Source organism: Epinephelus fuscoguttatus, linkage group LG23 (assembly GCF_011397635.1).
Source record: "Epinephelus fuscoguttatus linkage group LG23, E.fuscoguttatus.final_Chr_v1".
Lineage (NCBI taxonomy): Eukaryota > Metazoa > Chordata > Actinopteri > Perciformes > Serranidae > Epinephelus > Epinephelus fuscoguttatus.
Genome location: NC_064774.1, coordinates 9,831,742 through 9,848,795, shown reverse-complemented (window position 1 = coordinate 9,848,795; position 17,054 = coordinate 9,831,742). Strand labels below are relative to the sequence as shown.

The 17,054-nt window shown below is 41.0% G+C and overlaps 1 protein-coding gene across 1 annotated transcript in view; it reads right to left on the bottom strand.

Moving 5' to 3' along the window:
* dvl2 (dishevelled segment polarity protein 2) overlaps positions 1 to 15,263 on the bottom strand; it is a 33,278-nt gene extending 18,015 nt beyond the window's left edge. Inside the window, exons 1-2 of the mRNA XM_049568076.1 lie at positions 14,735 to 15,263; positions 5,431 to 5,500 (exon numbers count right to left, since the gene is read on the bottom strand). Coding sequence (XP_049424033.1) covers positions 5,431 to 5,500; positions 14,735 to 14,895 — 231 coding nt within the window. The 5' untranslated portion in view covers positions 14,896 to 15,263. The remainder of the gene's footprint in view (positions 1 to 5,430; positions 5,501 to 14,734) is intronic.
* Positions 15,264 to 17,054: the final 1,791 nt, after the last annotated feature.

Sequence of the window (17,054 nt, the reverse complement as noted above, 5' to 3'; positions counted from 1 at the left end):
TTATACTGCCAATGCTGAAAGAAGACTGATTGCGCTTTCCTGCAAATTTGCACAATTCCTATCTAAAAAGGGCTTATGAATCAGTCATGCTGTCCTCTCTGCTGCTGAGGAGACTCACTGTCTGCAGGTCACATGACCACAGGTACGTTTTAAGATACGAGACAAACTGAGCTAAACCGTTAGCTTGTTAGTAACAATTTGCCATCAGATACAAAGCGCTCTGTGCTTGTTTATAACATAATATTAGCGCCGGTGGATGACAGATTGCGGACAGAGCAGATTGAAGTATCACTTTTCTACAGGATTACATGTTGCAGATCAGGTGTATTGATAAAGTACTGTCTTCTTCCTAGTGGAGGTGTTATTGCACATGTTATCGTCACCTCTCTGTCTCCAACGCGGCATCTCTATTTGGTGTTCTGTGTCTGTGTGTGTAAAAGTGGCGCAGAAGCCTCGGTGCACAGACAGCAGGAGGAGAGGCTGCAACGTGATTATAAATTGCACCAATACATAAAAAAAGTAAGCCAATAGTTACAGATAAAGGAACAGGTGACGTCGGAGCTTCTCAACACGACGGTCGTTGATAATTTAGCACCATGGCCTGTTTACTAAGGCTTCACACAAAGCGAATATTAAAAGATCAACCTCGGATTTTATGAATCAATATCGGGTCACTGAAATGATCAATTTAAATCAGATGAATCGATTATTTTAACCCAGCCCTAGTCTTTCTGTCGCTAACCAGGAACAGGTTGAAACCAGGCGGGTCTTCCAGCTCCAGTGTTTCATTTATGCTCGCCATAATGTGACTGACTCCCGAACTTGCTAGCTAGCTTGTTGTGCTAACCTTAGAGCCTGTTGCTAACTGCGCAGGCGCCTCTCTGGGTGGTACTTGCATTTATGAACTTTGGTTCTTCAATACATAACATTACGGTCAGGTGAGCCGGTGCAACCAATAAATCTGTTCAGTTGTGCTTGACAGATTTTTGGTTGCCAAAATGGTCGCACTCTGGAGCCCTGTATTCCGGTTTTTGCCCCTATTTCGACAATATTTCTACTATGCTGTTTACATTGCCGTTTACATGCAGCCATGCAGACTCCAATTAACGTAAAATTCCCCCATGACGCATGCCCTAATACTGTTGTCAAAAATATAAATTCACCAACGCACAGATTCTGACTATTTGAAATAGTTTCAATACTTATTTTCTGCAATTCTGTGTCCTCAACGTAATTTTTTTTCTCCTGTGGTGTCAAAAATGGTATCGAATGTCAGTATTTTTCAAGGTACTGTACTGAAGCTAGAAATTCCAGTATTGTCACAACACTTCACCCTCATGAACAGTGTGTACAGAAAAGTGGGCTTTTCTTTTGGGCATGCATCTCTACCCCAGCCTTGTGTACAACGCACAGAGCTGACTATGAACACGCAAGAGGCAATGAAAGTTGAGACTGAGCTGTATGCATGCCCCAAGAATGCTCCTAAATCTGAACAATACCAGCATATCCCACATGTTTTAATCAGAGAATACTACATTCAGAATAAGGCCACACAGAATGTGTTGTTCACATGACCCAGATCAAGTTCCTAACACCGTCATGTTTGGAAGAGTATCAGAATATAAGTGTGCATGTAAACACAGCGAGCAAGTTCAGATAAAAAGGCTTTGCATTCCCCGTCAGAAAAACTCAGCCAAATGGAGTCTATCAGCCTGAGCAGACTGAGTCACTCCCTGCTCCCCTCCCCACTAATGGCTATGTGACTATGAAACACTCGTCTTCTGGGATCTCTCCATCCGTCTTGGCCCGCAGATCACATATCAGTCCCTCTGGTCTCCGAGCTTTGTTCCCCCTCCTTTAATGCCGTCCCTCCTTCTTATGCACTTAACAGATGCTCCGGCCTCAAACCTGCTTATCTGGGCCCCACGTCCCGACGGTTTTGTCTCTATTCAAATGAAGCTTGCAGGGTGGGGTCGGACAACTGGGCTTTGTGCTGGAGAGATGGAAAGTATGAAAACTGTACCTGGCAACTGGCTGTACTATAACTGGTGACGAGCTGTGTTGCACGAGCGTCCATTAGCACAGTGAGAGAGTGAAAGCCCTTTTGGCTCCACATGTTGCACAGTCACATAACCACTGTAATGTGCAGATTTGTTCAATTATGTCATGTATCTGCAGACTTAGTGACATTCAAATGGCTTTAACAGCATCACAGACCATCCAGGCCTGACTTGAGTCTTTTAGGACTCACAGCAGCTATAAAAACTGTCAAAACTTGTCATGAAGACCGGAAAATATGTCCTTTCCTTCCAGTTATTGTTACTTCTTTTAGGATTCTTACTGAAAGAATATTATGGCTGGGTGCCTGCAAAAATGTAAGGCCTAAAGAAGTGGTAATCTGGGTGAAAAGGAACCCGTCAGGACTAAAAGGGATGGATGTAATACCGGAAATATTCATGACGGGGATAAAATTGAGGGGAAATAGATGCAACCAACAGCCAACGGTTTAACTTGGTTCTTGTGCTTTTTTTGTGAAATATCCTTAAATCTTCTGAATAAAAAGCAAGAATAATATGTCATAAAATCAAACTAGTATGAAGATCAATTAAAACAAAGTAAATATTTTAAATACAGAATCATTTAAACTCCAAAAAAGAGCAGACAACACGTTTGCAAAAGGAGGACATTTTTAAAGTCTAGCTCAGCAACCAGAACATGTTTTTGGCCACGGTGACTCAGCCTGTGGCCAGAGCTCCGAGATGATTTCTCTCATGGATCTTGTGAGTCTGTTTCCTCCTGTTTGACCTGGCTGGACAGTTAGTCTGGTGCAGCTTTCTCACTCTTTGCAGGAACGCTCACCAAAGCACGAGCCCAAAGTAGATGTAGACGTAGATGTTGCAAAATGATATACAGTGCTGTAACTCTGATGGCTCAAATTTAAAGTTAATTACTTGGTTTTATTGCTGCTCGTTAGACAAGATCATTAGTCAGTGGGAGGTCTGGGGGAAGGCACAGGAAAAGGAAACATGGTTACTGAAAACAGCCTCTGGCTCCTGCTGATGTTGGCTGTCTTTTGAGAGAAAAGCCAGGTCCTGATGATTTTACAGAAGCAGGGCTCGACTGTAAGGCTCCTCAGCTCATCCTGTGTCACGTTCCCTCTCTTGTAGGGAAGGTGGAAGAGAAATTTACTTCCCCTGTTGGACACCCCTATGTGCTCCTCCATATTCGACTTGAAATATGCCTTTTCCCCCCATGATACGTCCAACTCAGACTGCTTTAATTGCCCAGTCAGGGCATGTGTTCGTGGCAACGATGTTCTCTCCGGCCAAGTGTCAGGGAACGCACCAAGAAAAACTAACCTTACAACAACTGCACCGAGTCGAAAGGAAAACGAAGATTCATCAACAGCTGGAGAGATGAGTTGGAAATTTCTGCAGCTTTTGCAGGGGGCAAAACCAACTTGTCAAACAAATGAGTGACGTAAGGGAGCTAGCATTAGCAGCTGTGTTAGCACACTAGGTAATGTTAGCTAAGCACCAACCTGGAGAAGTGTGACCTGCTTCCAATGAATCAGAACTACACTACTACAGAACAGAAAGTGTGATTAACGACCTAGCTGCCAAGATGAGTGGCACCACGGTGGCAGCAGTTGAGACACCTTGCTTGACTCGCTGTCAACAAGGAGAGATTTATGCATGGTGCGCTTTTTAAGAATAATAAAACAGGGGATTTGTTTTGCGTTATTGTAGTCAATGTCCAAAGTTAACTTTCAGATTCACCAACCAAGCCTGGTAGGTAAAAGAATCCACTGGCCAAGCATTTTTTCTACAAACAAAAAAAACTGTCGCGAGCAGGAGCACCAGACCAGCAGCAAGTGATAGTTTATTTCTAACATGAAAACGTTTTACTGGCCAAATTGTATGCACATGGGTATGACTTTTGTATTTAATTATTTAAAAACGCTGCAGAAGAACAACTTCAAAATGATCACAGAGGTACCAGGGGAACTGTTGAACAAGAATATTATGGGGTTAGCAGCTTAATTTGATTTTTAAATAGAATTTAGCATCTAATTATTAAAAATGCTGCAGCAAAACAAGAAAGTAATGACAAATAAATAAAAAATAGAAACTTTCACTTTTAAAGGAAGGACATTTGAGTGTAGATTACTGAGTTTACAAGGTGTGCTTGAATGCACCATGGTTGGCATCCACAGGCTTTGCCATACAATGCAATGTAGATTATAGAATTTACAAGGTGTAATGTGAATGCACCATGAAGTCCCTGTCACTGTGCGAGTATGAAGCTCGTCTCTGACACAGACGACAGAAGCAGCGACATACTTTTTATATTACGTGACTATTGTAGTACAAACATTTACCATCCAGCGTGGCAGCTTCTGAGACTTACTCGCCAAACAGAAAATCTACCTGCATTTGGCGCTAAATTTCGAACCCTGATTGTTGTAAATGACTATAAAAGTAATTAGCATTAAAAAGTAGGGCTGCCTCCAACTAAGAATTTTCCTAGTTGACCAATAGTCGTCATTTAAGGCCATTAGTCGACTAGTTGCTTGCATGTTTATGATATTAATTTAATCATAAATTATATATTTTATTTTTGAGTTGAAGGTGTGAGAAAGAATAGTATCAGTAACATTGTTAACACTGTGCTACATTACAGAGAAATACAAAACCGTACTAATGAACCTTCATTAATATAGGCCTATATTTTATCTACAAGTGCACGTCACACACTGAGCGAGCCGCCTGTTAATGACGCTGTGGGCTAATGGGCATGTAGCTACTTCCATGTTTCAGATGATACGTCATGTTTGTAGTCGACCAATGAAGATGAGTTTACATATCACCTTGGGTTCATCCTTCACCTTCTCAAAATGATCCCACACTTTGGATTTCCTGCCCGACATGTTATTAACTAGCCTGTGGAATAACCGCAGGTACCAGCCCTGGAAATGAACCTGACTCCTGTCTGACTGCTGAGCGTGGACACTTCCTGTGTCTGTCCTTTCAAATTAAACTCCCATATGGTCCAGTCATATAGGTTTTGAAATTTTGTTTTTGGTTTATTTTTTTACTGACCACTTCTCTCCCCGTGGAAAGCAAGTCCAAAGGTGGAAACATCACATAAAGCCACTTTAATAACATTCATAAACTAAATAATTTATATATTGACAGTGCAGATACTTTAAAAAAAACCCAAGTACATTATTGTCATTTTTATACAGTTGTAAATTTACCTTTCTGAGTAACAAGCACCTTAAATAGTTAACGTCAAACCCTACAGAAGCCTCAGTGGCAAACTACTTAAATTAGGTCATTCACATATTTGGAGCAATGGTCACCAGTGAAATCTGGATACCCACCACTCACACACATTTACACATGCTACAGGTTTACAGTTTCTCACCCATGAAACCACTCTGCCGTTGAAACATGGCAACTTGGCGCTGTCATCGGAAATCTCTTCCTTCACCACCCTGAAAAACAGAGAGACATGGTGAGCTTCAGCACGTATAAATTGTTCTGCCTTCATAACACTGTGGCATGATGTGTGGACTCTGGAGGAACGAGGGCCGAACACAACACCGGGGTTAAAGTCGAGTCATAAAGAGAAAAAAAGTGAAACTGCGGGGGAATTAAACGGTTTACATTACTGACACATTATATAAAATATATCAGGCTACGACAACAACACGGCTGAACTAAATCACACGCCGGGCTTAGTTCTAAAATATGACCAGAATATGTTTTGACAAGTTGTTCTTGTTCGCTTGCCATATTCCTTTTACATGTGTTACCAGGTGTTTTATGCATCAGTCTGGGGCTAACACAACTGACTGAAGTAGCTCCAGCTGAGCTATACTTAACTTTATATCACATCAACACAGCAGCCGTAAATTTCCTTCAATATTTCAACTTTAATTCACCAGAAAGGGATTTTTTTTATTATAAGGACAGCTGTTTTTAAGCCAAGATCCTGATCTGAGTATCCAATGATTCAGAGTCCAGTCCAATACTTTATCAAATATGTATCTGACAAGTTTAAATAACAACTGGAGAGTACTAGGAGCCCCAGTACTAATCCTTAAGAGCGGCTCAGGACATCTCTATTATCTGTGCACATGACAAAGAAAGCATGTAAGTGAATCCACTCTGCCTGCCAGGGGAGGATGGAAAGGAAAACATCCGATTACAGTGACTGTTATATCGTACACTCATTATATCGACCAGATCTTCTGGGTGTGTTAGTCTGACGATTTAGCCTAATACAATTTCAATCAGACTAACATGTTCACAAGTGTTTTTATAAGTCTGATTTTAGTCGGACTTACACAATAAATACATTTTCTCTAATGTCATGTGAACGCAGTGAGTGTATATCATGATGTCACCCACACAAACTGCCAAGTTTTACCACATTATCTTCTTTTGTATTAACTTGAGGAAACTGTTTTTGTCTTAAAAGTATTTTCTTCTTTCTGATCAACTACCTTGTGTTGGATTAATGGAGTTCATCTTAAAGGGGACCTGCTATGCTCATTTTCAGGCCCATGCTTGTAGTTTGGGTTTCTACAAGAGCCTTAATGTCTTCCTCATACTATCTGTCACCCTCAGTCTGAGAGGCTTTGTTTTAGCGCCTGTCTTGCCTGCACCTTCACTGGAGGACTGTGATGAAGCACCGCGGCACTTTCTACCGTGACGAACTATCAATAAAAACGTCTAAATCAAAATCTTTACAACCGGACATGTAGCAGCAGGAATATGATCTGAAATGGGGGATACATTAACAACATCGGCATCCAATATTACGCTTCCCTGACGTTAGCGTGTAGCTACATGTAGCAGCGTATGTAATATAAACACTTGCGGTAACGTGCCTGGAGCGGATGACTAGATACATAAATCTGTCATGAGCTGACGTCAGCTTTGGTAACAGTAGAACAGAACAGTTCGAGGTTTTTGTTCACATGGATTACTTTTACCTGAGTATTTAAAAGTGTGACCAGGTTTAATATGAACATCCAACATTGTAATATTATATATAAGACAGAAAATAAGCACATTAGGTCCATTCAATGTAATATGCAGTGTTGTACGCGGTTTAACTGACCATTTAAAATCAACCATTCACACATCTAGCTTTAAAATTTGCATCACAGAAACAAAATCCACTCCTAGTGAACGTACAGTGCTATAACTGGGATTATACTGTGGTCTAATCGCATTACCAAAACACCACCCAGACCATGAGGCTATAAATTAGCTCAGTAGATATCAAAGACAAGAACAAACAACCTTCATTTGCTTCCACCACTAAGTGACAGACGCTATGGAATTTCTTCCGTCGCAGCAATGAGCTAAAACACACACTAACTGCCTTTGTGTCTCCTCGACAAATTACACAACCCGGTCAATTAAATGTGCGTGAAAATCCAATACACATAATAACCTCTCAGTAACAGCCTAGTGTCCACATGGCCAAAGCTCCTTAAAGGCAACACATCCGTCTGGTTATTCTTCCCTCCTCCGTAGTCTTCCTCCATGTTAGTCAGAAAGACAAACACTCGGCTTCAGCTGTGTAATTTCCCCCCCAGCAGTCTGTGTTATTACAGTAGTTTACCAGGACAGGGGCCGGGCACAAGTGCCACAGAGAGGACACTTGACTGCTCCAGCTCCTCCAGAAAAAGTTTTCCAGCTTCATCTGCCAGTGTGCGAGGCTTGGTTAGGCTCCACTGGGGCTGTCGTAAGCAGCTGTTGAGAGCTGGTTTTGTGGGTGAGTGTAAGCGTACGGCCGGATTGTTGTGGGCGCTGGTGGGGAGCTGCTGCAGGAGGACTTTTGGGAGTCGTGTGTGTGTGTGGCTACTGAATGTTAGTTAACAAGTACTTCCTCCATCTGATTTATTTAAAGGGTGACTTTGGTGTTTTTCAGTGGGGACTCTATTTTGCCATGTTGTATATTTGTTGTGTATTAAAGGGGTTTTTTTTGCCACGGACAGGCTCAGATTGTTTTAAAGGATCCCTGCAGAGATAGACCTTTCTGTTTAAGGGTAAGATCATTTTGTTTAACAAGAAACAGCCCCGAAATCACTATCACCAAACCCACCAGACTTAATTTAAACGTTCATTCATTCATCCATTTTCCGTAACAGCTTATCCCATTGTATTTTTACTGGGAGCTGAATTATCCGCAAAGGTCTCTTCCTCCCCAAAACAAACAGACCAGGTGATTAAAACCGGGACTGTACCCGACCCAATGTTCAGTGTGACAGCAGCATTCCTGTGATATAGTAACCTAACTACGCTAACGACAGATCAGAAACGTGCAGTCAAAAACACATCAAACAAAAGCCAGAGACTGTGTTGTATTTACTTGCTGTGAGCTGTAAATTCACCACTTCCGAGCAGAAGAGAGAAGTTAATGTTATCTCAGAGCTTTACGGTGCAAAGTTTCTCCTCCTCTGTGCCGCTGCATCATGTCCGCAACTGTCTGTATGAGAGAGTAGCGTGAGAGTCAAGCAAGCTACTCTGCAGAAAAATCTGGGGAACAAAATGTCCCTGACTGATGATTCCAATCTCCAACGTTCATTGGGCAGCCCTAATTATGATTAAAACCAGTTTACATGCTGAATAAAGCAGTTTTGTGCTATGTTTCATGTTATATCATGTTTTTCTCTGATAATTTCAGATCCAGACATCCAGGAGTTTTTTTTTTCCAAGTGTTGAATTATCCACAGAGGTCTTCTCCTCTCCACAGCAGGCATACCTGGTGACAAAAACTGGTCAAAAGACTGAAAAAAGCAATCGGTGCGTTGACATGCGCATAGCTAGGCTAATCAGTCAAGCTGGACTTCTCGTCTTGTCTGATTATATACGAATTATCAAGGTGCGTTAGTCGAGCTATGGATAGTCCCATTTTAATCGGACTAAGCTGTTTACATGCATTTAAAAGTCCGGTTTCAGTCGGACTAAGCTGTTTACATGCATTTAAAAGTCTGGTTTCAGTTGGACTAAGCTTTTTACATGCATTTAAAAGTCCGGTTTCAGTTGGACTAAGCCATTTACAGTCCGACTAAGCTGTTTACATGCATTTAAAAGTCCGGTTTCAGTCAGACTAAGCTGTTTACAGTCGGACTAAGCTGTTTACATGCATTTAAACGTCCGGTTTCAGTCAGACTAAGCTGTTTACAGTCGGACTAAGCTGTTTACATGCATTTAAACGTCCGGTTTCAGTCGGACTAAGCTGTTTACATGCATTTGCAAGTCCGGTTTCAGTCAGACTAAGCTGTTTACAGTCGGACTAAGCCGTTTACATGCATTTAAAAGTCCGGTTTCAGTCAGACTAAGCTGTTTACAGTCGGACTAAGCTGTTTACATGCATTTAAACGTCCGGTTTCAGTCGGACTAAGCTGTTTACATGCATTTGCAAGTCCGGTTTCAGTCAGACTAAGCTGTTTACAGTCGGACTAAGCTGTTTACATGCATTTAAACGTCCGGTTTCAGTCAGACTAAGTCAATAATGCGATTTTCTCAAGCTGCATGTAAACGTACTGAGTGTTATGTTTCAAATTGGTGTTTCACTGACACTGTTTGGCACAGCAGGGGCTGCGGCCAAGCGGCTGCTTGTTTCTCTAATAACTTCAGATCCAGACGCCCGATGACTAAAACCCTTCATCTGGTTAAAACATTTAATGAGGAATGACCAAAATCTAAAAAATTGCATGATAAAAATGCAGCCTAAAACTGAACAAAAACAATTTATGACAGTTTTTGGGCAGACAACACAAAGGGGATATGATGCAACTGACTGGAGAGTGAATTAAATAACACAGACTGTGTCTTTGATTTGAATTACAGATTTCTCTGGCTGAATTATCCACAGAGGTCTCCTCCTCTCCAAAACAAACAGACCTTGTGACTTACACTGGTGAAAACACTCAATAAAAAAACAGTGTTATGTTTAAAAATCAGTGTTTCAGTGACACTGTTTGGCACGGCATTTTAAAAACGTGGCTTAAAACTGAATAAAAAGTCAGTTTTTGGCAGACAACACAAAGAGGTATGATGCAACTGCCAGGTGAGGGAACTACATGACACATTTTAATGCATTTATCTTTAAATAAACAGTTATTTTATCGTCGTAAAACACACTTCATTCAAAGTGGACGGAAACAAAATGAATGTTTATTTAAATGGGGCCTGGTGGGTCTGGCAATAGCGGTTTGGGGGCTGTTTTTGGGTCAACAAAAAGGATTTAAAGGTCTGTCTCTGTAGGGATCCTTTCCGTAATGGTGTCAGACACATGAAACAATATGATCCTGTCAGTGGCAAAACAAGCACTTTTAATGGATGTAAACAGACGTTGCACAAATGCCCCGAGTGGACTAATTTCAACCCGTCTTGTCTCATGTGAGAATAGGGCCCAGGTTGAAAAACACTGAGGTTACCTTTTAACGTTTCCCCCTCGCGCTGCGAGAAACTGCATCTCGACAGCAAATGAACAGATGCAACATTCTTCTCCTGAGAGTGTAATTGTCTTCATTCCTCTGCCCTCCAAACAAACAAGTGACCACAGTTGAGAGTTATTTCACACACACTCTAAAATGCCTCGAATGATGCACAAACAACCCTGAAATATGCGGCGTCCTGTTGGGTTTAATGCAACCTGAAGTTCTTCACCCCCACAGTCCCTTGCTGCCATCAAATTCCTCACGCCCGGCACAGCATCGCCTTTCTTACAATTAATCTTCCTTACACAGCCGCCTGATCGCCCTTACCAGCAGGCGCACACAGAAGAATATCTAATAACTCCGAGTGAACACCACGCTGCTCTTTCTCCCCTTTCTTCTCCCCAGACACCCAGCAAATGGCCCGTGTCCAGCTCCAGGTTTCCAGCACCGGCCCTGGCCTGCTCTGCTGCGTGGATCTCCCCCACTGCCACACACACAGCTCTGCTCGACAGCTGGCCTCGTACCAGGGCAAATGAAAACACACACTATTACACACTCCTCTCCTGGGTCGCCAAAGAGAGGGGGGGGAGAAAAAAAAACGTCCCTGCTTTGATTGGACAGCTGACTCCGAGCTAGGTTTGAAATATTTCATCTGAACTCAGTTGGAGTTATTCAAATGAGCGAGCGTGATGCCAGGGTGCACAATTTGAATTAAGATTTTTTTATGCGATACTCGCTTTGAAAGTTTTCCTCGCTCGGCTGGGAAAGTTTGGCGTGGGTGGCTTGAGTTTTTGGGGGTTTTTTTGAGATGAGGATTTTATTTTTTTTGCCTTTGGAAAAACACCCAAATTGTGTACTCGCTTGCAAGCACACGGAGTCAAACATGGCTTGTCCAGTTACGCAGAGACAAGCTCTTAATGTGAAAGCTAACTTGGAAATCACACTGGTGATTATGGTGAGGGTACTTAAGCTTAAAACATTAATGGAGACAAAACGAAGAGCTCTACAGCATTACCGTGCCCATAAATAGTGCAGGTAATAGCTTTTCAGTTATTAGCTGCACACACACAGTTGCCAATTTATTAGGAACACCTAACATGGATATTTTCCTCAATGTTTTGGCCTCTCGTCCTCAAGCAAATGAGTTCTAGGTCACTAAATTGGAGGTTTGTTTCTTTGCACTGCTTGGACTAATGTCTACTTTACACACAAAGGGATAGTTCCAAGTTTTTAAAGTGGGGTTTTACTGGAGTACGCATCCATAGTCAGCGTATTACACACGCCTCCGGTTTGGAGAAGCAGGCAGGAGTACTACACAGAAGCTAAGCAGTGTACTGCTGTGGAAGGGGGCAGCAGCGAAACACATTTTCAGCCACCTAAAAAAAATCAACACAAGTTTAAGTTTACGCTATATTGAGAGTATTGCCACTGCTTTACATCACCGTCACACTGCAAGATCTGATTGGTAACTGAAGCTGTTACATTGCTTTCTTTCATGCCAGACTCCATTGGTAAAAACAGTGATTTAATATCGCTGAACACTGGAGTTGACTCGTCTACTGCTGCCTCGATTTGGTATTTTTCTTGTGTGATTGTGTGACTTTGGCGTTTAGACGGGTTAGATCGGATTCACCAAAGTCACACAATAACAAAAACTAACTAATGGAAACAGCGGTGGACCTGCAGCTCCTGTGTTCAGCGAGGTAAAATTGCTGCCAATGGAGTCTGGTGGCGTTGACGAGAGCATAGATGGGGAACTGAAGGCGTTAACAGCTGCTTCGTCAGAAAAGGCTATCTGACGGAAAGGTAAAGCGTTGAAAATATTCTCAATCTAGCGTACATTTAATGTGTTAAAGATTGTTTTGGGTAGGACTTTTTTTAAGTGGATAAATTCGGCACTCTTGCCACCTTTCCAAACTGAGTGCGTACTGACTGACATCTACTATAGGTGACACACTGACTATGGAGAAGTACCTCATACAAACCCCCCCTTCAAAGAACCTCAACTATCCAGACCACTAAATGGACGAATGGAGCCATGTGCGGTACCCAATGTTGGCTGACCTATGTGTCCGCAAAATCGGACCCTTTCGAACAAACAGATAGTGGGTCACCTTCCAAAATGGGACTGTTGTCGAGGAGTAGAAAGAGAATGTTGCCTGTCTAGACTAGATCATCACTTGTATCTTTGCTCCGTTGTCCTTATATTAACGAGGAATCAAAGGCGACGAGATGTCCTGTAGGTGTTCTGGAAAAGGTAACGTTAGCCTGTACACTTTACTACCTTTGTAATGTGGGGAGACTGCGGAAGACAGTTAATGTTGGCGAGCGTTTGGGGTTGTTTTTGCATTGTAGTGAAGGCTAAAATGGAGGCAGTGTGGACGGCTGCATTACAGTAAATCAATGTTTTACTTGTCTTATCGAAATGTGTAAACATCTTGTAAAAAGCACCAAAAGTCGACCCTACAATTTTGTCGCAAAAAAACTGGGATATTCCATTTTCTCCAGATCACCCACCCCCTGCTACAGAGATGTCCTCTTTAGGGCTACTAATGAAAATATTCATTATTTACTACGTATTTGTTGTTATGAAATGGTTAAAAACAGAGTCTACGAACTGTCAGGAATATGGCAGAAGCCAAACACAAGCTCCCAGAGCCCAAAGCGATGTCATGTGATAACTTTGCTTACATATTGTTAGCAAGAATTAACTGTAAGAAGCTCGACTTGTCTGGGAAACTGCATTTTTACTTTACAAATAACTAGAGCTGCGACGAGTGATTGATTTGTTGTCATCTATTTTAATCTATTTAATAGAATTAACCACAAACCTATTTGATAATCGATGAATCAGACTGCGTAGGAGACAAATCAGCAAAAAAACTATTTGACTCCAGCTTCTTAAATGTGAATATTTTCTGGTTTCTTTACTCCGACATGACAGAAAGCTGAATATCTTTGAGCTGTTGACAAAACAAGAAGTATGAGGATGTCATCTTGGGCTTTGGGAAACACTTTCTGACATTTTATAGACCAAACAACTCATTAATAAATCAAGAAATGAACCAACAGCTGAATCTGCCATGGAAATAATCGTTAGTTGGAGCTCTTTAAATAGCTGAACTTATCAAAATGGTGATCAACACATTTTTGTGGTTGGTTACTCAACTAATCATTTCAACAAGCAAATACCAGAGTGTTTTCAAAGGGGCGCTCATGACAGATTTTCTCTACAAGTTATTGATGTCGCTGCTATTAATATTCAAATGATTTGCATTGGAGGGGCAGCTCGAGCCTGCCAGCGCTGTGACGGCCCAATGAAAAGCCATCTCATCCATCCCATCTTAGTGTTTGAGCTGATATTGCAGCTCCCTTGGCACGGACTCCGACGGTGCCATCCAAAGAGGAAAAGAGGCAAATAGCCCAGCTTTAATACTCATCCAAGACTACAATGCATTTAACAGAAGCCCTAAGGGTCTCACTGGGTGAATAAACCACAAACATGCATTCCTCTGCAGGAAAAATGCACAGCAGCTACACAGAGAAAAAAAAAGATTAATTGATAGAGGAGAGGAGACTTTTCTGGAGGAGTGGATTGGGAGAAAAGGGGGGGAGAGGAAGCGAGGAAGCCAGGGGAATGAAAGGATGGCTGGCAGGCCAAAGTGTTAAAGAGGGGAGACAAAACCCTGGCTGCAGTCCCGAAAGAAAGAAAAGGCGAGGATTTCATAAGATGATGGACTGAAGGAGGGAAGGAGGGAGGGAGGGATGAGGATTAGGGCAAAGAAAAGCAGCAGGGACAGGGAATGCCTCCCATTGTAATGATGATGTTTTCTGAGAAATGTCCCAGCCTACAAACCCTCAGTATTGACAATATACAACCACTTGGATATTCATCACAAGTCATTATAACTTGTGCAGATTCTGATTGGGGATGTGCTGCCTTCAATGGAGACCTTCATTCAAGTTTATTATGCCTGTGCCATAAGTTATTTCCTGTGACAAATACACGACAGCCGGTCACAAGATAGGATTGCATGGCTTTTTGACACGGGGGAGGCATGCATTTCATTACAGGCTGCATTAATTAACAAAGTGTTATCCTATGGGAAGTTAATCAGAAAATAAAAGCACATTAAAAGGAGTGTTTTTTAACTTTAAGTTTAACTACACCCTAATTGGTAACAACTTCAAGCAGCTTTTAAACACTCCTTATTTTGCATGCAAACCACAAAGCTCTTCTTCTACTACAGAAAAAAAGCTCACCCGAAGTCCTGGTCCATAGACTTGAAGAAGAATTTGTAGTTTGGCTTGTTCAGGACCTGCTTAAAATCCAGCAAAGTGATATTTTCGGCAGCGATAGGTATCTTCACCAGATACGGCGTCTCCTCTTCGTCGATGTGATAAATTATTTTGGTTTCCGCCATCTCAACGGTTGGGTTTTTTTTTGCCCCACACAGGCTGCGAGGCGAGGTAGCGTTAACTTTGTTGGGGAGTTAGCTTAGCTTGGTTAGCTAGCTAGGTGGCTAACGAGACGGCAGAGGTGAAACGATGATGGCCACTGAGATTTTTTTTCGGTCCGGAGCCGGAGGACGTTAAAGCGCCGTTACCGCCGCTCCAGAAGAAGACTAACGTCGGAGTTTTAAAACCGATAACACCTCGCGCTCCCCCGCATTGTTACCGACGGGGCCGAAAGACGACGGACACGCTACATTCACACGACCTACCTACCGACAACTTTTCCCCCAACAAAAACATACAGCGGAGGGGGGGTGCGGGGGGGTCTGAAACTTTTCTCCACTTTTTGCGAGCCAACGCGGCGTGTGACGTCATCACGCACCCCCACTTTTGTTACGTACTCTTCCAGCAACCCTCCACCCCCCCCCCCAACATATTTAATATCACTTAAAGACAATAAAAGACGACATTTTACTCAATTAAAAGTAGTAAAACTACAGTGTAAATATACGTCATTAATAATATATAATTTTCATTAAATCAAAGCTTTATTTAAAACTCAGGAAATCAGTTGAGCAAACAAATAATAATTAAAAAAATAATAATAAAAAAAGAATACAAAACAGCAAACAATACTAGCAATATATGATCGCAAGAAATAGAAATACAGGACAATATTTACACTCAATTAGAACAAGATTTCCCGTTTATCCTACATCCTATTTATACATTATCCATTATAATACATACTTAATTATGTTACACAGACGATCATTGTCACGCATTGTACTTTTTCTCCTTTTTATTTATTTAAAAGCTCTTGTAATAAGCTCCTGTGCAGATACAGTTATTAATACAAAATGTAAATAACCAAGTAAATCATGATATATTTGTATCCTTATTTTTATTGTTTTCCTTGTTGTAAGTAGAATTAGTGCCACATAATGACAGTATGTATTAATACACATACTTGTACTGTGTAAGAACTTTTCTATCTCCATCTTGCTCTCTGTCTGTCTATCTATATTTTTCCCCATTATAAATAATTCACATGTGTATAACAATCCTGTGCAACTATCAATAAAGAACATCCAGTATCTGTAAAAATGAAAGATATATATAATTTATATTATAGATTTTTTTTAATCTGATCTGTAATTTTGTTTTATATTATTCATATTTATCACTCAGTAAATCATTATTTTCTTCTGATTCTTGAGCTGCTGTAAAGGCTGAATTTCCCAGGTCTGGGATTAATAAAGTCTTATCTTAACTTATCAGAACACATTATGCAGAATGAGCCATTTCACAATCATAGATATCACAGGATTATTATTTTTAGGAATGCATTAATGATTAGTGACAGTAGTTAAATACATGTAATTAAATTATTAAGCACATTCAGTAGCTTTTTCAGTAGCTAACTACTTTGGGTCGTGTAGTTTATGTGGTTAATTAATTACAAACTATACCATAAAACCTCAGTTCAAAGCCTAGCCCCTTTTACTTGCCCGGTGTGGCTACACATTTTATACATTTTAATAAACACCTGTCTCAATTAAACATCAGGTGTGCTTGTAGTTAATTCATTTTTGTCACATATAGACGCCTGTCCCTAATATAGGCCTGATGTTTTCAGATAGCCCGGGCTATTAACTTTAGTTTTAAGGTATTCATCGTATTCTCGTTATATTTCCTTCCATACAACACAATGCTACAACTCACTGGCCACTTGTTATTTGGATAAAATCATCTTTAATTTACAACCAAGACGTCTGTGATCAACAATATGAATTTCCCGAAAAGTTTAGTATTTTCCAGACGGCCTTACAACAACTGCTCCTCATGCTCTACTTAAAACAAACCCTCAGGCTTGAGAAATCTAGTTTTATGTTGTTTTTATCTGTGGTTTTATTGAATGAAGACATTTATGTTTCCATGATTTTATAGATTCATACATTGAGATATAATACTGAGGTGGAAAAAAATTAAATAATCATGAGAAAAATGCAAATGATTACAAATATTTCACACCCTGCTTTCAATTTCTATTTAATAAAAGTAAAATAAAGTGCAATACTCATCTGTCAGGCTGTGACATTATTAACACAATAACCTCTGATAAGTA